Source organism: Malania oleifera, chromosome 4 (genome assembly GCF_029873635.1).
Source record: "Malania oleifera isolate guangnan ecotype guangnan chromosome 4, ASM2987363v1, whole genome shotgun sequence".
NCBI lineage: Eukaryota > Viridiplantae > Streptophyta > Magnoliopsida > Santalales > Ximeniaceae > Malania > Malania oleifera.
In genome coordinates, this window is record NC_080420.1 from 75923850 (window position 1) to 75948446 (window position 24597).

At 37.1% G+C, this 24597-nt stretch overlaps 1 protein-coding gene and 1 non-coding gene across 3 annotated transcripts in view; one reads left to right on the forward strand and one right to left on the reverse strand.

Annotated features, from left to right (window-relative positions):
• The window catches only part of LOC131154556 (dihydroorotate dehydrogenase (quinone), mitochondrial), a 70179-nt gene that overhangs the window by 7108 nt on the left and 38474 nt on the right, over positions 1–24597 (reverse strand). For both annotated transcript variants that reach the window (XM_058107393.1, XM_058107394.1), the window contains exon 8: positions 19433–19570. In XM_058107393.1, coding sequence (XP_057963376.1) covers positions 19433–19570 — 138 coding nt within the window. The remainder of the gene's footprint in view (positions 1–19432; positions 19571–24597) is intronic.
• On the forward strand, positions 8717–8820 carry LOC131154727 (U6 spliceosomal RNA). The gene has a single exon (XR_009136640.1). It is a non-coding gene; the product is annotated as a U6 spliceosomal RNA (small nuclear RNA).

A 24597-nucleotide genomic window follows, 5' to 3' on the forward strand; every position in this document is an offset into this window, starting at 1 on the left:
TTATTATTACTATAAATATTATTATTATTATTATTATTTATTATTATCATTATCATTTATTACTTACTATTATTATCATATTTATTATTTATTATTATTATTATCATTTATTATTATTATTATTATTATTATTGCTATTATTATTATTGTATATCATCATTAGTGTTATTATTATTAACAACAACAACAACAAAACCAAGCCTTAGTCCCACTAAGTGAGGTCGGCTATATGAATCCTTTTCCGCCAATTTATGCGATCATGGACCATTTCTTTTGATAGATTCAAAGATATTAAATCCTTACTCACTATCTCCTTCCAAGTTATTTTAGGTCTACCCCTACCCCTTCTACTGCCCCCCACCTATTATTATTATTTATTATTATCATTATCATTTATTACTTACTATTATTATCATATTTATTATTTATTATTATTATTATTATTATTATTATTATTATTGTATTTCTTATTGCTATTATTATTATTGTATATCATCATTAGTGTTATTATTATTATTAATATTATTTTTGTATTCGTTATCATTATTATTATTATTATTACTATCATTATTCTATTTTGAATCATACGTGTGTTTAATTGTGTTATTTTTAACTTATCATTTTTTTATTATGATATTTTCTTTATTAATTATTTTCGATTTTATATCCCTATGATTTTAACGAAATGATATGAGCTCTTTGAGCTTCACGTACCCCGTTTCTAAGGGAATATATATTTATTGTGTAAATATTTGTGTGAGGCTTTCACGTACATATTGTAAATTCACAAAAGGAGTAACCTAAAAGGCTTTTTAAATTTACTTTGAGATAATTTCATAATTAATTAGGTACCGTTCGTAAGAACGGACGCGTAGGGGATGCTTGTACCTTCCCCTTGCGTAATCGAACTCTCGATCCCGGCTTTGAGAATGCAGACCGATTCTACCCTTAATTGGATAGTAATCAAGTGTTCTAACCATACTAAAAGGTAAGTGGCGACTCCATTCCTATTTTTCTCCGAAAATACAACATAATATTTTTCATTTGCCTCGTTCCACCTCTGGGACGTTGCGACAAAAAGAATTATGTTCAGTGGTCTAAGGTTGTTCAAGTTTGTTTAGCAAGATTAGGAAAATTGAACCACTTGCTCCAATCTAATCCTTCTGATGAGAAGAGAAAAGAAGTGCCAACTTAGGAAGATGATTTGATTGTTTCCCTCTTATGGAATTCAATGGAGCCCCATATTGCTCGGATGTGCATGCATCTAGATACATGCAAGGAGATTTGGGATTATGCCAAGCTTTTGTACTCTAGTAACATTACACATATGTACGACTCCTAGGAGCACTTTCAGTTACAACAAGGAGATAGTAGCAATACAAATTATTTTGTTGGAGATCTCTAAGTATTGGGCTTGAATCTCAAGTTTGAGGCAATCTGGTCCCAAATACTTAGTAGTTCAGAGTTTCCATCATTTTCGGATGTTTATTCTTATGCCCGACACACATTCTCCTACTCTTGCATCAGGCTCAAGAGGACAGCCTTTGCCACGCATGGTGATTCTAGTTTTCAACCAAGCAAACCTCAAAATTTATCGAGGCGGTTCGAGCGGTTGTGCTAGTAGAGATGGAAGAGATAGAGGCACTCCTCGCAAGTGCGCTCATTGTAGACAAGGTAATCATACTATTAAGTAGTGTTGGGATCTCCACAGTAAGCCTTCACGTGTTGCCAACACAGCCACCACCGACTTCACACCTCTGGGGCCAAGTTAAGGTGTCAAGAGCAGAGTATTTCACACCTTGTGAAAGGTTGTGCAGCACTAGCTAAAGCACTCTTGCTTAATTAGTTAGCCAAAGATTGTTGCAGTTTACCAACAAAACACATTCATAGCAATTGAATGAAATGTAAATGAAAGCAATAAGCAATTCATGAAAGTAAATGTCAAGCAAGAGGTAAACACGAAAGCAACGTGATTCATTGAGCAACATCTCCGTAAGAAACATGTGTTTAGCAAAGGAGGCAAGTAGGCTAAACATGTTTCCAATGACTAGTGAGTTTTAAAAGATTGATGAACACTCCCCCCCCCCCCCAAACCTAAAGAGCTTTATATGCTATTTTAACTCTAGTACTAGGAAACATTAAATTGTCCAAGGAGCCATACTCCCATTTTTACACTAGAACTTTAATACCATGAAAGCAATAAACCTATACTAGTATTTACATTATGGTAACCCATTCCATGCACACGAGACAAGCGGCAAATGACAAGCATAATGCCCTTCATGTGCTTATAATGCAGCCACCACCGACTCCACACCTTTGGGGCCAAGTGGGGGGGAACGTAGAATACTATGTCAGTGGAAAAGTATTTTAAGTTCCAATAGTATCGAGTGTCACAACAAGCTTCTCTTCCCATTGCATCTCTTGCCCAAACAAGTAATCCCACAACATGCCTGTCATCTAGTACTTCTCATCCTAGTCCTTGGGTTATAGACTCTACTAGCGCTAATTATATCACGGGTATACCTAATTTCTTATATACTCTCCAGTATCTTGAAAACTTACCTTGCGTTACTCCTGCTAATGGATCCACCATTGTTGTTAAGGGAATTGATACTGTAAAAATCCCACTTATTCTTTTCCTCTTCCTTCAGTTTTGTATATTCCCCAAGTTTCCATTCAATCTTATGTTAGTTAGCAAGATTTCCAAATCCATACACTATTCAGTAACATTCTTCCTTGAGTCAGTGGTCATTCAAGATTTGACGATGAGAAAGACAATTGGTCATCCTCTGTTGGAAAAGTTGAAATGTCTAGTTTTTTATTTGCGTTTTGTGTCTAGTCTTGATTATGTCTTTTGTTAGTTGAGAAAGCATCTTCATGTCCCTTTTGCTTCTCGAGTCAATAAATGGGCTGCAAGCCCTTTCATGTTAGTTCATTATGATGTTTGGGCTCCTAGTATAGTTGTGTCCAATTTGGGTTTCCAGTACTTTGTAACCTTTGTGGATGATTATTCAAGGATGACTTGGCTATATTCAATAAAAGATCGTTCTAAGTTAAGTCATATATTTTGTGCCTTTTGTTCTAAAATAAAGACTCAATTTAGTTTGCCAGTTCAAATACTTCGGAGTGAGAATGCTAAAGAGTGATTCAATACTTAGTTCACTACTTATTTGACTCAGTTTGGTATTGCTCATCAATCACCTTCTGCCCACACTCAACAAAATCAGGTTGCAGAGAGGAAAAATAGACATATCCTTGAAATCACTCAGGCCTTTCTTTATCAAATGGATGTAACCAAAGTGTTTTGGAGTGTTCCTATATTTACAGCTTGCTATCTTATCAACAGGATGTCGTTCCTTGTGCTTAATGGTAAAATTCCCTACTTTGTTCTCTTTCCTAATTCACCTCTATTCTCTCTACCTCCTATTCAGGTGTGCTCTTTGTACATCAACTAACTCTTGCAGTGGATAAGTTGGATCCTCGTGCTATAAAATGTGTCTTTCTAGGCTACTCATATACTCGAAAGGGATATCATTGTTATAGTCCTACTTTGCATCGCTTCTTTGTTTTTTGCAGATATTACTTTCTTTGAGTTTACACCATACTACACTTAGTCCCTCAGTGCTTCTAATCTCAGTAAGTCTCTTGCTCCACCTAATCTTCCAAATTCTAGTTTGTTAGCCTTACCCAATCAACCACCCGTGTCTACATGTTTTTAAGTCCTTCTCATTGTCTTTATCATCCTAATTTGGAGGTGAATCCACGACGAAGGCTTCAAGGAAGAGTTTCCCCTCTAGCTTCTACTACCACGCTTGTGGTTTCCTCGTCTAATAATCATATTCCCCATGATGTTGATCCTACCATTGTTGTCCCAAAAGGTAAACACAAATGCATACAACATCCCATCTCCAACTACGTTTTCTATGACTTCTTATCACCCCCCCCCCTCCTTTATTGTTTTGTTAATACTCTATCATCTGCTTCTCTTTCTAAATCTATTTTGAAAGCCTTAGCCCACTCTAGATGGAGGAATGCCATGGTTGAAGCAATGAATGCTTTACATGACAATGATATTTGGGAATTGGTATCACTCCTTCCTAACAAATCTACGGTTGATTGTAACTGGATATACACTATGAAAGTCAACTCTGATGGTTCTGTGGCTCGCCTGAAGGCACATCTTGTTGCTAAGGGGTATACTCAAGTGTATGGTTTGGATTATTCCGAAATTTTTTCCCGATTTCCAAACTTAATTAGTATGTCTATTCATCTCCTTGGCCACCACTTATCACTAGCCTCTGCATCAATTAGACGTGAAGAATGTCTTCTTGCATGGAGATCTTGAGGACAATGTCTATGTGGAGCAACCACCTGAGTTTGTCGCTTAGGAGGAGTCAAGCTTAGCGTGTCGACTTAAGAAGGTACTATAAGGTTTAAAATAGTCTCCCAAAGCATGGTTTAGTCGATTAGTTTTATAGTACTTGAGTTTGGCCTTCAACGATATGTAATGGATCACTTTGTGTTTTATATACTTCATCAAGTAGAATCCTTCTTATTGTGTATGTGGATGTAATTACAAATGATGATGATCAAGGTATTCATAACCTTAAACATTTTCCACAGACTAAGTTTCAAACCAAAGATTTGGGACCATTGAAATACTTCATTGGTATAGAAGTATCTAGATCCCGTACGGGAATTGTTTTGTCATAAAGGAAGTATGTTCTTGATTTGTTGGATGAGACTAGGCTGTTGGGATCCAAACTGATTGATACACCCATGGATGCTAACAGCAAGTTAGTGTTGGATATGGGTGATTTGTTGCCTAATCCTATACGATATTGAAGACTTGTTGGAAAGTTGAATTATCGCACAGCAACTCGGCTAAAGATATCTTTCGCAACAAGTGTTATTAGTCAAATCTTGGATTCTCCGAGGACAAGTCATTTGTATGCAGCAATTTGCATCTTGAGATATCTCAAAGGTGCACATGGGAGAAGTCCCTTATATCGAAATCGGGGTCACACTTATATTTAGGGATATACAAACGCAGATTGAGCTGGTCACCTTCCAACCAAAGATCCACAACTGAGTATTATATCTTGGTTGGTGGTAATTTGGTTTCTGGGAAGAGTAAGAAACGAACTGTGGTGGCCCCATCAAGTGTTAAATCAGAATATAGAGTTATGGCTCATGCTACGTGTGAACTTGTTTGGCTGAAGAACATGTTGAAAGAATTGGGTTTTTCACATTCTCAATCTATGGAATTGATGTGTGATAATCAAGCTGCTGTTTGTTGCCTCCAACCTTGTCTTCCATGAGTGAACGGCACACATAGAAGTTGATTGCCATTTTGTTTGGGAGAAACTTGAACAGAAGCTCATTACTGCCGCTTATGTGAAGTCTGATATGCAGCTTTATGATTTGTTTACTGATGTAGGATGAGAAGCACCCATTTGGATGGATCATATCGACCCAATTTGGAGGCTTATGTCAAAGAATAGGGTGAATGGTTTATTGGATCCGAAATCCAAATGTACTTAGCTATTTAGTTGTTTAAGCATATGTGTGTAGTTTTGTTGTATTAGGATTATTTATGTTCAGGGCTTGTCTGTAGTAATTGTGTATTCTAGGGGTATGTTAAAGTACTTTTAGGGGTATGTGTGTAATTTCATATGTTTATAGGCTTTCTTATAAATAGTGTGTGAAAGCCATGATGTGGGCAGTTATTGATGAATGTGAATTGAAGTGAACATGAGTTCCTCCCCAGGTATCTCCTCTCTCTTCCCTTCCCCTTCCTCCTCCTCTTCTAATTTTCTCCATGGCTGCAGAACCTTGATGCTGCCCCTGCATCATTTGGTATCAGAGCCCAACCATGATCTCCCTTCTTCCATTTCGATCCACCCATTCTCCCTCACTCTTCTCCTTTTCTCTTCCTGTTCTTCCGTCTCTTCTTCTTCTTTCTTCTATGTTTCTGGTCTCCTTTTCTGTCCATAATTCACTGCTGCCCAGCAGCAATCTGCTCTCTTCTTCTTCTTCTCTTAATTCTCTCCCATAATTCACTCAACTCTCTGATTTCTGAATTCTGTTGATGTCTCCTCTACTTGCAGCAGTCTCTGTCCAGCAATTAATCTCTTTGTTTCTTCCATCGTCTTATTCTTCATCTTCCAATCTCTCCATTAATCTCTTCTTCTCTGTTACTCTCTCGTCTCATCATTTCCTTTCTGAAATTTCAGTGGTAAAAAAAAAAAAAAATGAAAAGCCGTTCTGCACTTTCAGAACTTTTCAGAAAATTCCAGCCGTGTCCCCATTTCTTCAAACACCACTATCCAGCCACCATCCTGCAACACCACCCACACCACCTAAAACAGAACCCCTCGAAGCCCTTCCCCTCAAAATTTCATCACCAACTGACCAGCCATGTAGCTCTATGCGCCACCTGAAATTCTCCAGCCGCCGCCCCATTCAAAATCCACCATAGCTGAAAATTTTCTTTACACACCACCACCGTCATTCGACTCATCACCCTACAATCTACCGCTCACCAGAAAATCATTTCCGGAAAGTCTATGCTGGCAACTCACATGCCTCACGGCTGGTGACTCTTGAGTGGAATTTTGCCGGACTCCCTGCTGGTGCCAGAATTGCAAGAAATTGGTGCCCAGCCATGAGATGTTTCCTCATGATATTTTGATTTGCATCATGATATTTTGGTTCCTAACTTGAAATTGTGTAAGAAAGCGCAATAATTTGGCATGCAACCCTAGAAATTGTCGCTGCCAGCATCAAAAGTCAGGTTTTATTTTGCTATTTGTGAGTTTTGCTAGTGAATTTGTTTCATTTTTTGCGTGATACTCAAGATTAAAGGTGACTTGAAGATTGTTCTTAAATAATTGAAAATGAAGTATGTGATTTGCTTCATATAAGTGCATCATGGTGAACAATGTTGAATTTTCTGCAAAGGTGGAGTTGTTATCCAGTAGGGTACAAAATATGGAAAATGCTTTGGAGATTTTACTGGTGCTTTGAATAGGCTAACAACCAAAGTTGCAGCCTTAGGTAAAAGGCCCATAGAATTTCCTACCAAACAAGATTGTGGAACAGCTACTGTACCTCATGCTTTTGAGTTGTGTAAAAGCCAAAATTATCATTTGAGTAAGGGAATTAAACTAAAAGTCTCAGATTTTAATGGTGATGGTTCTTCTGATGAGTTTGATGATTGGGTTTATTCATTGGAATACTATTTCCAATAGCATGAATGACTAAGGCTAGAAAGTTGAACTTTGCTGAATCAAAATTGAAGGGAACTGCTCAAATTTAGTGTATTAAACAAAGGGAAATCTTTAGAAGAAAGAGATTTGGTCAGATTAAAACGTGGCAAACCATGCAGGAACAGTTTCTGCCTCCCAATTATCAGCAGTGTGTTCATCTCCAGCTCTTTGATTTGAAGCAAGAAGAAAATGCAGTGATGGAGTACACTAGTAGTTCTATCGTTCAGCTACTCGTGCCGATATAGAATGGAAAGAGGACGTTATGATAGCTTTGTACGGAAAAGGGTTGAAGCCAACTATTGCCTCCAAACTTTCTGCATGTCATCTCATCACAGTTGGGGATGCAACACAGGTTGCCATTCAGATTGAGGAGATGCAATGCAATCCTCCTAGAAGACAGTGATGGAGTACACTAGTAGTTCTATCATTTGGCTACTCGTGCCGATAAAGAATGGAAAGAGGACGTTATGATAGCTTTGTAAGGAAAAGAGTTGAAGCCAACTATTGGTTCCAAACTTGCTGCAAGCCATCTCATCACAGCTAGGGATGCAACACAGGTTGCCATTCAGATTAAGGAGGACATGCAATGCAATCCTCCTAGAGTTGCATCAGCTCTTGGATTTGAGAAGAGCACTAATGGAGTGGTACAAGAGAAGACAGTTGAGCAATTGGGTAAAGGTGTTTAGACTAATACCTCTTGGAAGACTCCTGAGCATTCTGGTACAACTTCTAAGAGCTAACCATCACTCAAATGCTTTAAATGTCAAGGTTTTGGTCATCGAGCTGCACAATGTCCTAAAGAATTCATGGCTATTGCAGAAAAAGAAGAAGATGATGATGATGATGATGATACTCAAGTAGTTGAAGCTGAAACAGAAATTCCAAGTGACTTAGATGATGATGGCAATTTGAGAACCTGTTTAATGCTTTGGTATATGCTCTCTTCCCACAAAGTTAAAGAGATAGAGGATTGGAGGCAGACCAACATCTTTCAAACTCAAGCGATATGTCAAAAACAGCTTTGTACTTCGGTTATTGATCCTGGTAGTTGCACAAATGTAGTTTTTGAAGAAGCTGTGAAGAAGTTAAATTTGGAAGTTGATCCTCATCCCGAATCATATAAAATTGCTTGGGTGAATAATACCCACTTGAAGGTTCATGATCGCTGCTTACTTACCTTCAAGATTGGTTCCATTACGGAGACAGTATAATGTGATATCCTTGCTCTCAAAATTTGTCACATTCTTTTGGGCCGACCATGGTTATTTGATAGGAAGGTGAAGCATGATGGATACGAGAATTCTTACTCTCTCCATTGACAAAAAATAAGTATATGTTGATGTCATCATGAATTCTTCCACTCACCAAGTTGAAGCGTACTGCTGGTTCCTTTCTTATGAAATGAGTTGGCTCTATTCATGGTGATGGACTACTTGGTACTTGTCTCTTCGGAGACATCTGACAAAATTGGATTTGATACAGAGAAGGTCAGCATGGCCCCTGCACAAGGATGACATGCATAAATCGAGAAATGGACTCCTTGGTACTTTCCCCAACTCAATGAGTCAAGTTCTTTTCGAAAGGACGAAATTGATGTAGGACAAGAAGCGGCTATTTGGATAGATCATTTCGACCAAATTAGGAATCCTATGTCAAAGAATAGGAAGAATGGTTTATTGGGTCTGAAACCCAAATGTACTTAGTTATTTAGTTGTTTAAGTATGTGCATGTAGTTTACTTGTATTAGGATTATTTATGTTGGGGGCTTTTTTGTAGTAATTGAGTATTCTAGGGGTATATTTGTAATGTGTGTAGTTTTAGGAGTATGGGTGTAATTTCATATGTTTAGAGGCTTTCTTATAAATATTGTGTGTAAGCCATGATATAGGCAGTTATTGATGAATGTGAGTTGAAGTGAAAGTGAGTTCCCCCCTTGGTATCTCCTCTCTCCTCCCTTCCCCTTCCCCTTCCCCCTCCCCCTCCCCCTCCCCCTCCCCCTCTCCATCTTCTAATTTTCCATGGCTGCAGAACCTTGATGCTGCCCCTGCATCATTTACCAAAGCTTCAGAACTCGTTTTTCTGTAACAAGCTAGAAGCATATGCTCCAGCTTGAGGGGGTGTGTTAATGGTTATTTTAGTCTTTTAGTATTAGTATGAGTGTTAGTGTTATGTTAATTAGTGAGAGTTAGTTAAGGGTATATGGTCATTAGAATGTATTTGATATGTATTATAAATAGAGGGAGAGTCCTATCTTTGAGTTCGGTCATTCATTTAATAAAAAATCTCAACACTTCTTAATCCACATCAACTAAAGAGCAGCAAGATACAAGAGAAGAACATAGAATAAAGCATCTGGAATGCATTCATAAGTTACCTAGTTCAATGATAATTCAACTGTTTAATCTATTTTATCATTGTTTAAATGCCAAAAGATTGCTACATACCAGCTTTAGATTTAGTTTAGATTAGATTTTGTATAATACAAGACCAGCATCACCCAACCAATAGGTGGACTATTCACTGTATTTATGACTGCTAAACTTTTAAATGCCAAGTGTCTTGATAAGTGCAAAATGGGTGTGCCACAAGAATTCATCATCGGAATGCTAGTGTTTGACAAACAAAGAACATGACTAGAAATTTGTTAAAATAATGGTGTGATCAAATCATGCAATGTAGGCATGCTAGTGCACATGAACATGCAGCACAAGAAATGAGAACTCCAATGTAACATGACATAATTTCTATCTTCTAAATACTATAAATTTGTTTGTGCATACCACCAAATTTATAATTTCTATTAAAAAATAAAGGCCATTACCCAGTACTAAAAAATGAAAAATAAAATGAGGAAATTTCTAGAAAGATCAAAGAAAAAAAATATTCCCAGGTTTATGGAGCAAATAAAGAAATCTGAAGAGATCCAACTAAAATACACATCTAGACAGTATATTACTTCACTGGAGGTGAGCTCTCGATGTTTTCACAGTAAAATAAATAAAAATAAGAAAATAAGAATATTTAGAAGATATATCTACTGAAAATCCAATCTCTAATGTGATCATGCAACACGCAACAAGTTTGCAGTTTTTCAACCTAGTTTCAGGTTTTGTTTCTTGACAGTAAGGTCCAAGGCTTGAGGAACTTAAGCACAGAAAAAGGTTTACTGATGGTAAACATCCCCAAGGAATCTAGGATTGCCAAATTATTCCAAAATTGAGAGAGAGAGAGAGAGAGAGAGAGAGAATTTTAAGAAAACAAAACAAAAAAAAAAAAAAGCTGACAGAGGAAAACAAAAGAAATTTATTACGAATGAGAAAAGAAAAATTACAACCAAAGAGAGAATGACCAGTCCTAAAAAAATAAAAAATAATAAAAATAATAATAATAAAATAAAATAAAAAAAACAACAAAAAACAAGGAAAAAAGTTCCCAAATTACCCTTCTCAACCCCTTCCCATCATAATTTATAGCACAATTTAAATTAGCTAATTCACGTTGGCCTTTTCTTATCTTAAATATACCACCATCCACCCTAAAAACAACCAAATCCATCTTATCCATCAACAGGGGGGCTTCAATATACTTCACACTCACCTCTTCCAATTGATAGTCAGAAATAAGAAAAATTCTATTATCGACCTGAAAATAGGAATGTCTGCCACTAAATGTAAGGATTCTGAATCATTACAATATTGCTGAAATTTTTCATTCAACATTAAGTGTCCATCAGCACAGCCTCACTACCAAAACTACTCCTGTCCTCATACTCATCACCCCTTTTCCTGCTTGCCATTGACAAAGTACACTCACCAACCTTCTTCTGCATGCATAACCATATTAAAAAAATTATTTCAACATTAAGTGTCCATCACCAGCAGCCTCACTACCAAAAACACTCCCTTATACTCATCACCCCATTTCCTGCTTGCCATTGACAAACTACACTCACCAACCATCCTCTGCAATCATAACCATATTACTCAAAAAATTATTTCAACATTAAGTGTCCATCACCAGCAGCCTCACTACCGAAACCATTCCCTTATACTCATCACCCCATTTCCAGCTTGCCATTGACAAACTGCACTCACCAACGTTCTTCCCTGATCTCTCACCTCAGCTAGGCTTCCCCAGAGAGTGAAACTGCCATCATCATTCCCTTTTTAAAATTTTATTTGTATGCATCTCTTGATGAAGTCATTTTTCCTCTAAAATCTTGTGCATCTCCACACCAGCCCCCATTGCTTTTTGACATGTAAAAAAATCTTGAAAAGAACCCTGCAATGAACATTGTTTTCCATTACTGGCTGGGTAGTCGACTTCCACCACTGTTTTCCACCTTACAAATGTGGTCATCATTAAGGATCATCCCCAGCATCCAAAATTACTTCCTTTATGATTTCTTCACCATGCACTTTATCTTCTGTTCTAGAAGTATTCTGATTCCGGATTTAAAGTCACATATATATATATCAATGATATCAGCCTCCCTCTCAGCAACCTGAGAATTCCCCTCCAATTGTGCCTGCAAACAAGCCCCTTGCTGCTTTGATAAATTGCAAATGGAGTTCTGAACTTCACACTTTCTAGTTGAATGGTCTGTATAAGTTCCAAGTGTAGCAGACCCATTTTCTTATGAGCTTCCAAGTTTTATCAGTTTGTGGCATTACAGGTATTTGCACCAGGAAAAAAGTCCATACATCAGTCTCCACATTGGGCCTTTTGGCCTGACTATTAATTGAATGGTCCTTTGTACTTGGTTATTGGAGATATTTCCCATTACAACTGTCAGAGGTTATATATGTCTTCAGTATTATTATTGAGTGTGTTAGTATGTTAATTAGTGAGAATTAGTAAGGGTATTATTGTCATTAGAATGTACTTAATTTGTATTCTAAATAGAGGGAGAGACCTATCTTCAAGTTAGGTCATTCATTGTTAATCAAATCTTAACACAATATCAGAGCATGATCCTATTTAAACCCCATTTCCCTCAGCTATCGCCGGAAAACACCATTCCCGCAGTTTTTCTTCCCAGATCCACCTCCATCTCATACTAAATCACAAAACCATTCATACACCCAATATTAGAACCCCACGACAACCCACCCCCACAAAACTCCATCACTGGAGGGCACTCCACGCGTCGGCGTGTGAGTGAAGTTCCAGCCACTTTTTTTCTTATTTTCTTTTTTTCTGCCATGCTCTGATTCTTTCTTTAGACTATATTATCAAGCTGTTAGACCAGTTTTTTGCTCAAAAATTCAACCTTCTTCGACCATGCACTCACGGCATTCCGTTAATTTCTATTCAGGGTTTTTTGGAGGCTTCCTTGTGAGTTTTTTGGAGCCGTGGCAGCATTCATATATTCAGTTGTGAGGCTGTGGCAGTGCTATATCCATCAGTGAGTTGTTCACCTCATCTGTGGCTGCGTTGGTGCTTCACATGGTTTGTGATTGTTCCAATTATTGATTCTTCTTCTTGTTTTTTGTGTGGTTGCTGATTTGTGAGTGCTGTGGCAGCGCTATATCCGTAGGTTAGTTGTTAACATCATCTGTCGTCGTGTCAGTGCTTCACATAGTTTTTGATTATCCCAATTAGTTTTGATTGTTCTTCTTGTTTTTGGTGTGATTGCTGATTTGTGAGTGATGGGATAATCAAAAAACAACTCAAAAATTGGATTGAAAGAACTATGTTCAATGGTCTAAAGCTGTTCAGATTTATTTAGCAAGAATAGGGAAATCTGACCACTTGCTCCAATCTGATTCTTCTAATGAGAAGAGAAAAGACATGCAGATTCTTCTAAGAACAAGCTTCTTTTCCCATTGCATCTCTTGCCCAAACAGATAAGCACACGGAATGCCTGTCATCCAGTACTTCTCGTCCTAGTCCTTGGGTCATAGACTCCACTGCCACTGATCATATCACAGGTATACCTAACTTTTTCTCCACTCTTCAATATACTGCAAATTTACCTGACGGATCCACTACTGCAATCAAGGGAATTGGGACTGTAAATCCCACTTCTTCTATTTCTCTTCATTTGGTTTTATATATTCCCAAATTTCCTTTCAATCTTATGTCCATTGGCAAAATTACTAAATCCATGAATTGTTTAGTGACATTCTCCCCTGATTCTATGGTTATTTAGGATTTGAAGACAAGGAAGAAGATTGGCAAAGGGCGTGAATCTGATGGACTATCACTTTGAGTCGCTATCTCCTACCGCCTGCACTACTGCTGCCAAACCTTTCCAAATTCATTGCCTCCTAGGTCATCCTTCATTGGAAAAGTTAAAATGTATTGTTTCTAGTTTGAGTTATGTGTCTAGTCTCGATTGTGAGTCTTGTCAGTTGGGAAAGCACCATCATGTTTCTTTCGCTTCCCAGGTCAATACACGAGCAGAAAACCCTTCTATGTTAGTTCCTTTAGAGGTCTGGGGTCCTAGTAAGGTCGTGTCCAAGATGGGTTTTCGGTACTTTGTGGATGATTATTCAAGAATGACTTGATTATATTTAACAAAATATAGTTCTGAGTTATTTCATGTATTTTGTTCTAAAATAAAGACTCAACATGGTTTGCCATTTCGAATACTTTGAAGTGATAACACTAAAGAATTTTTTAGTGCACAATTCACTACTTCAATTTGGTATTGTTCATCAATCGTCCTATGCCCACACTCAACAAAATGGGGTTACAGAGCGAAAAAATAGACATCTTGAAATCACTCGCACTTTACTTTATAAAATGCATGTACCTAAAGTGTTTTGGATTGATGTTGTACTCATTGCTTGTTATTTGATCAATAGAATGCCATCCTCTGTTCTTAGCGCTAAAATTCCCTACTTAATTCTCTTTCCTAATCCATGTTTATTTTCTCTTTTTCCTTATATATTTGGGTGTGTTTCTTTTGTTCATCAACCAACTCCTCGGGTGGGTAAGTTGGATCCTCGTGCTATAAAATGTGTCTTTCTGGGCTAGTCATATACTCAAAAGGGATATCGTTGTTATAGTCTTGTGTCGCATCGCTTCTCTGTCTCTACCGATATTACCTTCTTTGAGTCTACACCTTACTACACCTAGTCACTAAGTGTTTCTTAGCTCAAGAGTCCCTTCCTTTGCCTAATCTTCTAGATTCTACATTGTTGTCCTTGCCCAACCAACCATCTGAGTCTCCATGTAGTTCAAATCCTTCACATCACCTTGATCAACCTAATTTGCATGTGTATTCACGATGGTGGCTCCAAGGAAGATAGTCCCCTCTAGCTTCTACTACCACGCCTTTGTTTCCTCGTCTTATGATCATACTTCCCATGGTGTTGATCCTCTTATTGCTGTTCAGAAAGGTAAACGCATATGTACTCAACACCCCGTTTCCAACTATGTTTCTTATGAGTCCTTATCACCCTTCTATTATTATTTTGTCACTACTCTATCATCTACTACCCTTCCTAAATTTGTTTCAAAAGCCTTGGCCCATTCAATGTGGAGGGATGCTATGGTTGAAGAGATAAATGCTTTACATGACAACGATACTTGAGACTTGGTACCCCTTCCTCCTTACAAGTTTGTGGTTGGCTGGGTTTACATTGTGAAAGTCAACGCTGATGATTTTGTGGCTCGTCTAAAGGCTCGTCTTGTTTCTAAGGGATACACTCAGGTGTATGATTTGGATTATTTTGATACTTTTTCTCCGATTGCCAAACTTACATCTATTCATCTACTTGGCTACTACTTGTCATTGGCCTTTGTATCAGTTAGATGTGAAAAATGCCTTCTTGCATGGTGACCTTAAGGAGGACGTTTATATGGAGCAACCACTTGGGTTTGATGCTCAGGGGGAGTCAAGCTTAGTGTGTCAACTCAATAAGGCTTTATATGGTTTAAAATAGTCTCCTAGAGCATGGTTTGGTCGTTTTAGTGCAGTAGTACTTGAGTTGGTCTTCGATGGTATACTGTGGATCATTTTGCGTTTATCATCATAATTCATCAGGTAGGATCATTCGTGTTGTTTATGTGGATGATATTGTTATTACAGGTGATGATGATAAAGGTATTTGGAGACTCAAACTTTTTCTACAAACTAAGTTTCAAACCAAAGATTTGGGACCGTTGAAATACTTCTTAGGTATAAAAGTATCTAGAACTCATATTGAAATTGTTGTGTCACAAAGGAAATATGTTCTTGATCTATTGGATGAAACTGGCTTGTTGGGATCTAAACCGGTTGATACACCAATGAATCCTAATAGCAAGTTAACGTCGGATATGGGTGATTTGCTACATAATCCTAGACAATATCGGACATTTGTTGGAAAGTCGAATTATTTCACAGTTACTCGGTCAGATATATCTTTTGCAACGAGTGTTGTGAGTCAATTTTTAGATTCTCTAAGGACAAGTCATTAGGACGCAGTAATTCACATCTTGAGATATCTCAAAAGTACACCTGGGAGAGGTCTTTTATATCATGATTAGGGTCACACTTATATCCATGGATATACAGATGCAGATTGGGTTGGATCATGGTTTTAAATCGCGGTAGCGGGTAGCGTAACATAACGGTAACGGGTGTAACAGGAAGCAGCATAACGGAAAGCGTGTGTAACGGCCGTGAATTTTTTTGAAGCACGCACAACCTTGTGCGTACTTGCATATTTTAAGCTTTTAGCCCTTCTTAGAAAGAGTTTTAGTGTATTTTGTATCCTTTAGTTCGAGTAACTAAGTTTTTTGATAAGGGCAACACATTTACATTTGTTTTAAACCATCAATGATAGAAAAATTACACATGTGTACGTATTTATACTTCTCATTTTTCTTATTTGTGATAAATTCTTATGTGCGCTAAATTAATTAATAAAGCAAGATACATTATACACGACACATAAGACAAACGAATAATACAAATATAAAATAGCTAAAAAAGAAAGAAGGTTGAAGTTGAAAAATATAGAACATAAATATCACATTACTAATATTGTCAAAATAAAATATTTTCCTATCAAATTGTTAATTAATGCATCTCGTGTGAGTATTTATAGAAATAGTAAATTTTGTATCATTGTCATCCTCATTATAATATTTTTCCCCTCTCAACATATGGTATATTGAGAATGATTTATGAATGAAAGGGAAAAAGTGCGAAGAAAAAGTAAAAAATAAAATAAATTTTTTTATGTAACAGTCCTATAGCGGTTACGTAATGGCCGTAGCAACCTTTAAGTAACGGTTGCGATCCGTAACGGCCGCTACAGCCGTGATTTTTCTTCTCACCGATTTCGTGGTGTGTAACGGTATCGGTAACCCAAAAATCGCGGCCTTTATTTAAAACCATGGGTTGGATCACCTTCCAATCAGAGATCTACCACCAAGTACTGTATCTTGGTTGGTGGTAATTTGGTTTCTTGGAAAAGTAAGAAACAAACTGTGGTGTGGCAAGGTCAAATGCTGAATCTGGATATAGAGTTATGGCTCACACTACCTCTAAACTTGTCTGGTTGAAGAACATGTTGGAAGAATTGGGTTTTTTGCATTCTCAACCTATGAAGTTGATGTGTGATAATAAATTTGCTCTTTATATTGCCTCTAACCCGGTCTTGCATGAGTGGACAAAGCACATTGAAGTTGATTACCACTTTGTACAGAAGAAACTTGTGCAAAAAGGTCATTACAACCACTTATGTGAAGTCATACATGCAGCTTGCTGATTTGTTTACCAAAGCATTGGGGTGCTCGTGTTAAATTCATTTGTAACAAGCTAGGAGCTTATGACATTTATGCTCCAGCTTAAGGGAGAGTGTTAAGAGGTTATATATGTCTTTTAGTATTATTATTATTGAGTGTGTTAGTATGTTAATTAGTGAGAGTTAGCAAGGGTATTATTGTCATTAGAATGTGTTTAATTTGTATTATAAATAGAGGGAGAGACCTATCTTCAAGTTAGGTCATTCATTTTAATCAAATCTTAACAACCATTAAACTTTTACATTGGGCCAAACCCCAGTCCAACTTGTCTAATAGAATACCCAAATCTACAACTTGAAACACCCCATGCCCAACACAACTCACACCAGCTCCTCTAGACTTTCAGTTTGCACTACTAAAAGGAAACCCTAGCTGAGCATCTCTTGCAACAGCCGACCTACCTCCTTGCCTGAAAACCTCATAGCTGCCATACTTCATGCCCATGACTCATGAGGAACCAAATACACATCTCCTTTTTCATTCATGGCCTCACTCCATTGATAAATATCCTTTTATCTTCTCAAAAGACTCTCTTGAATAAAGATGCTATGCACCTGACTCTAACTGATCTTGATAACCTTACACAAACAATCTTGAGTTATCTCCTTTTAGAATCTCTAGGAAAAAAAATTCAGTAATCCTTACGATGAGGTTCCACTCTGTCCACAGGATAAAAAATGCTCCTTCAATGACATTCCAATGAATGGACTGCCTGCATGGAAATATTTTTTATTTGGTTCGAGTTGCAAGATCCTAGGAATGTGCACAGAATGCCCACATATTTGATTCAACATAATTTCAAAAAGACTACAATTATAGATTTGACTTATGAATGGAACATGTAAAGAATGATCATATTTCCAGAACAAATACTTATCTAGAATGTATACCAAATTTAATCCATATCCTAGAAAGTTTGACCATCATAAATTTAAAATATAAAAAATAAAATCCAACATATTATAATATCATTACTTTCATTTTTTATATATTTTTTTAAGGATTATTTTACTAGTAATCCCTGTCACTCTCACTAAAGTGCATGCCCATGTGAATATCAATATATGACTCGTGTCTCTATTATAACATGGCAATTCTAAATAGAAAACGTTAGAATAAAATCATAAGAATATGTATGCTGCGCGTCTTATTTCCCTAATATTGTTATTTTCTTAGAGCATCACCCTGTAAAGGTGGAAGCTGTAGGTTCGAGCCCCATCACACCTGATGAGTCCAATAAAGACAAACTCATATTTTCTTTTTCTTTTTTGCGTAAGGATAGAAGGAACAGAATCCAAGAGGGAATAGGGCTATGCAATGCAAAAAAAAGTTTTCCACAGGAAATAAAAACTATTAGCCCCACATGTAGCTTATGAATAAGTAATTTGCTAGATAATGAGTAAGGAGTACCCAGTCTTTCTACTAAATAGAATGTATTGAAGTCATAAATCATTAGATACTTTTTAAAACATGTATTTTTTTTTAGTCTATTTATAAGGGGAGATCATGTTGAAAAGGTGACCAATTCTTTTGTTTCCTTGGGTCATTGGCCATCTGCAGGGCTATTTGGGATGAGACTTCTAAGATTACAAAAACATTGCACTAAACTCAGAGAGACTTGTAATATGGGATGAAAGAATATCACAAAGGAGAGAAAATATAAGAGAGCAAAAGCTAAGAAGCTCTTAGGAGACTGACTATTAAATGACTTAAGAGGAAAACAGAAAGATAAAATCTTAAGGTAGCTGAAGCATTAGAAAGCTCAAATCTTATTCAGGCCTTGCTTATCAACTCAAGACCTCTCCACTTGATTCATCAATGCCAACAATTTCACTAAATTTCTCACAAAAATAAATATTTTTTTGGTCAAATGCATGTATTATGCAACAGCCATATGCATGGGGCTATTCATATAAAAAAATGTGTGGTTTCGTTTGACAAAAAATCCACAAAAGAATGCTATGCTCATAGTTGACAAATCATGCTCTCCGTCTTTATAAGCTGTCGTTTCCATTTTTCGCTACAAAACCAAAACAATATGTCGAACTTGTCACAAGCAATTCATCCGACTATCTATATGAGAAAATACACTGAATGAGTAAAACTCTATCAAAAAACATCAATCTTTTGCAAAAATGGGTACGAACCACTATTGAAGGCCAAAATGACAGCATCAAGAAATATTTTTTGGAGAGACCCTTTCCAAGAATCAAAACTCAGACAAAACAGACAGAAATTTTAAGACCATTGAAAGCTCGCTGCATGATGCATGTGTAATTTTAGCTGTTTCCCTGTACAATTCATACATCCACACATATTGCTGCATTTTGACCAGGAAAGGGCTCATTTCCATGCTACACCAATATGGCAGCTTGAGGATTATCAAAAAAATATAACAATAACCAGCATACCCTTGTCAGAATATACATCTCCTTCAAAATACTGGTTGAAAGATCAAAGAGAGGCTTTCCACTTAAGCCACCGGTCTCTTCAGCTACCCGATTTTTGCTTACAGGATCTGGTCTTGAAATTGTTGTATTTGATATGATCTAGAAGGAACAAATAGAACTCCAACTTTAAAAGTACATTTTTTTCCTCCAAGACAATTCACAAGCAAGATTTAATAGAATGTACAAAATATATATAAAAACTTATCACTGAAAAAGAGCATTATAGTGTGAAGAATTATGCACTTCTTAAGAAATCATGTTCAATATTTTGTTTTGAGTTTAACAGATTTTTATTGAGATCTAGATCGTTCTTAAGTATTAGTGAAAAGATGCCCAACTGCTGGGAGAACTTGTTCTTAACATTTTTTTTTATTGGTATGAACCAATAAAAAAGCAGTGGTAAGATTAAATCTTTCAAAGTAATTTTTCTATTATCAAAACATAAGATGAAATTAAGAAATTTCACCTAGCATAATTAATTATGATAGAACAATGAAATGCACAAAACAGGTTTGCTAATACATTACATACACCACTGCAATTCCAAATAATCACTGTGATGTAGCATGCATACATATTTACATTTTCTGTCATCTTTGTTCGTATTTCCACAATTTCTTTCAGACTATTTTTATTAGATAATTTCTTCCAGATTCTGGAGTACAATTAGTTAAGAGTAGCAATTGAGCTTATATAGATTTCTAAATTAGCTTCCTTGTTTCCAAGTACTGTTAGCCTATAAAAGGCCTTTATGTGTTAGTTTTCTCCCAGAATTTTGAGTCTGTGACATCCCAAACCTCCCACATGGTGCAGAGTCTTCTGCACTGGATATTGTGTTTTCTCCATAAGGCAGTTCTCCTGTGATTGAACACTATCTATCAATGTCCTGATAGGGTTTGGAAAACCAACTTAAATTGCCATGCTTGTTGGTGTTTTACAAGGGTTTTTTATAAATTTCAACTCATACTAACATGGTTTAAAATTTCAACTTAATTCTTACATTTATTTCTTAAAATAAATAAATAAACAACAACAACAACAACACTAGGAAATCCCTCCATTGTTGCCACCATTGATAACAAAAGAATCCAATCAGCCTTGCTGCAAAAAACTGCAGCCACCTTCAGCCATATGTGCTGTCATGCAGCCAAGCCATCAGCTGTCATTGGCACATTAAAATCTCCACCTTCCATCCACTTACTGACAGCACCACCATCACTCATTGTTCATGCTGTCATAATCCAATATGCTCACATCTGAAATTCCTTTGCTCATCAAAGAGGACACACTCACCATCAAAGCACATGGATATCATCTGAGATTGCATTGCCCTGTCACAGCCCCATCATTGACACATTATCAAGACACAGCATCAGATTTTATCATTGACTTCACCACATCATTGAACATGTCATCCTCAATTCATTGCCACATAATCAGTTCTCTGCACAATTTTTCAAGAAAATGGTTGTTTTCTGTGATTTTTTTTTTTTTATTCTTGTTACAAAGATTCTATCCTTCGCACCATAAAATTGTTTTAGTAATTGGTGTGATACTTAGATTGAGACAGGAATCTATTAAACTCTGCCAACAAGAAATAGAATCTGCTCCCTAGTAAATTGATTCAAATTGGGGCACTTTAATGCTCTTGATTGTCTAGCATTGATAGGAAGCAACGAAAATGAATAAAGTAACCTCTCAGGTAACGGCTCTCAATTGCCAAGTATTGCTTTGCAAAATCTGTTTGATTCTAGTGTAAATGCAGTTGAATCCATGTTCCACACTCATAATTAATATTAATCCTTTTTCTTAATAGAAAAAGATCTACTAAAACATGGAAGAAATTATACAAAACAGGGAAATCCATTCTCCTAGAAAAAAAAATGAGGGCAAAATACCCTCGGGAAAAAAGAAGAGGGGGCCATTATCTTGAGAAGACAAATCACATATCATGCTAAAAACCTTGTAAAACTTCCTTCTGATTGCAACAAATCAATTTTTAAATTCTTCTAGGAATCAAAATCTAGGTGAAAATTTAACTCATGAAAGAATTTTTGCTTGCCAACAAGTTCTGTCCAGATAAATGAAGAAAAGGAAGAGCCTTACAACAAATGCATCGAAAAAGATTTACAAGAAAAAAAATAATCAAAACTTCTAGACTCTCAAGTCTGATATGGAAGGAAGGGTAAAGTGGGCAAGAAGCTCCACTAGATGACAAAGCTCCTCTGCTTCCCTATCATTCATAATTCTAAATAGAGCCCATTGTCGGCCCGGGTGCGCGTCTAGAGGGGGGTGAATAGACGCTCTTCTCACTTTTCACGGATATGAAAATTTTCTACAATCACAATATTATCTTGGCAAGATGCAAGAGTATTATATCACAATTTACATTCAAAGCAAATAACAATAAGCAAGCAATATGAAAGAGGAAGGATAAGAAAAACTTAACACGGCGATGTTAACTTGGTTCGGCACCAAGCCTACGTCCACGCCTTGAGATCAACTCAAGGATTCCCCAAATCCACTAAGCAACCCTCCTTCACTAGAGGAGAAGCCTTTACAATCCAACTGCTCACTAGGTGCTCACCAAGAGTCACCTTACAAAGGCTCACAAAGAACCCTTCAACACAATGAACTTGAAACAATGAGATACAATAACAAAGTGCCCCTACTTGAGCAGATATACCTACACCTCACACTTCTCTCTCTTTGCAAATGATGTGTAAACAAGAGTAAGGAGCAAGAGAGCTTGAGAGTACAAATGAAACCCTAGAATGAATGCTCAAATGAATGTTATCAACAACCAAAGTGCTTAACTTGCATGAAATAATGCACAAGACGCATTTTAAAGGCCAAGGGGGTCAAGCAAGGCGCTGGAAAGCCGTTGGGCAGTAATGGACATAAGACAATTTGAAAACTAGTCGTTAATACGCATTTAATAGTGTCTGCTGCCTGACATTCGTCAACAAGGTCACTCCTTCGTCGACGAGTTCCATGCATGCGTTTGTCGACAAACGCAAGAAGGCATTTCATCAACGAGTCCCCTGTGTACGTCGACGAAATGCCTTATTGCGTTCGTCGACGAAATACCTTCTTCCATTCGTCGACGAATCCCCTCTATTCGTCAACGAACCCTTTACTTGTATTGATGAGAATATGTTCAGAAATTAGTTTTCATCCAAGTAAAGGTTCTATCTTGTCCAGATTTAAATTTTACCAATTTTAAGATGTCTTGGTTTGATAAAACATGTTTGAAAGCCTTTTTGACATCTTATACAGGTTAAGTGAGTCGACATGCATGTGTATATCTCGAAATCATGTTCTAACCTACTATGAGCTATATGCATGTTTGATTTGCTCGTCTCTTGCAAGATACTCTTGAAACGTACCAACTGCACATGAGTTACAACATTAATCTCATACACACAACCCAACGCATATATGTAGAAATTATAAACACTATGCTTGAATGGTTGAATTTCGGATGTGTCGTAGGTTCGGCTTTGTTGATGATGGTTTGCCTATTTTATATATATATATATATATATATATATGTATATATGTATATATATATGTATGTATATATATATGTATGTATATATATATATATATATGTATATATTTGACCCTAACGCTTGTCTTGGAGTTTTCCTGTGTATCTGAACTGAGCCTGAGGAGAAATGTTAGTAAGCTTAAAGAACTACTAATGGGTTGTTGTCATCAAAACAAGCTGGAATGAAAGCCCTTAGCCACTAGGTCTAACATTCTCCCCCTTTCTGATGATGGCAAACCATTTTTGTTCTTTTGAAGGATTTTTCAAGAAAAATTGCTCCCCCTCAAAGTATGCATATATGTTAAAAATGTAACAGTTCCTCCCCCTTAATGTATGCACTATGTGATCATCATATTTAAGTTTGGAAAATAAATTCAAATGAAATTTCGGCAGCATGCCGTCCATAAATTAAGTATTTTCCATATTTTTAAACCTGCATCAATTTAATATTCTACCTAAGCAGTTCAGTATCACCATTCAACACAATCAGTTCAGTATTTCTATTCAATCACAAGCATCTTAGTAGAAGTATCAATAATGCATTTAGATATAGTCATATTCAGCATCTGTCTATTTGTGATTACAAAGGTGGTGTAAGGCAATTTGCATCAGGACATCAAAAGTGATGCAAATTCAACAATATGTTAGAACAAGAAAAAGAATCATCACCACATCAAAGTATCTAAAACAAAACGAAAAAGAAGTCATCACTACATCAAGGTATCTAAAATAGAGCCAGCATCAACATCATCAATCCTACATCATACATCATCATCCTACATATCATCATCTCCCCCTTTGCCATTATAAAAAAAAATGGGAGGTGGCGACCCAAAAGCTACTCCAGGGGGCGATCCAGTTTGGCGAAGATGGCAGCCAGGGCATCGTCAATGGAGTCAAAGCGTGCGCGATACTGATTGGCTTGCAGTGCCAGAGTCGCATCAATAGAATCAAAACGGGCACAATTACACTGATCAGATTGTGCCATGGTGAGCTATAGGCCATCGAAACGCTCCAGGAAGGATTAATAGTAGGCTCATCGGCCTCCTCATCTTCCTCCATGGCAACCTGTACCTCATCCACTGGTGCCCTCCCCTGCTCATGAACCTTTACCCTGTGTTCGTATCCTCGTCTTTCTCAAAATGCATGCAGCGCAGAGTAGCAAGTCTTATGTAAGATATCCTGGCACAAATGAGGCCGAAATAATTGAAAAAGGTGGTGAGTAGGCAACCGTACGGAAGACATCCCCGTTGTCGTTTCAGACTCTCCATCATATGTCGAATAATGACTGTCGGCAAGTAGATGCCTTTGCCATGCCACAAACAGTACATGCAGAAGATATCCCCCAACGTCACCCAGTGGCATCCACCGGTCCTTCAGGAGAAGTTGTACATGATCATGTGATGCAGGACCCGAAATTCAACGATGAGGTCCTTGGATTTAAGACGGGCTACAGAAGGAATGTGGGGGTCACCGATGATCAGTTTCAGAGCCTCGTAAGAGTCAAACAAGTCAAAATGAGTAGGCTAGGAGGCCTTGGGATAGCCTTGTATCGGATAGTGCTCGCAGCCTA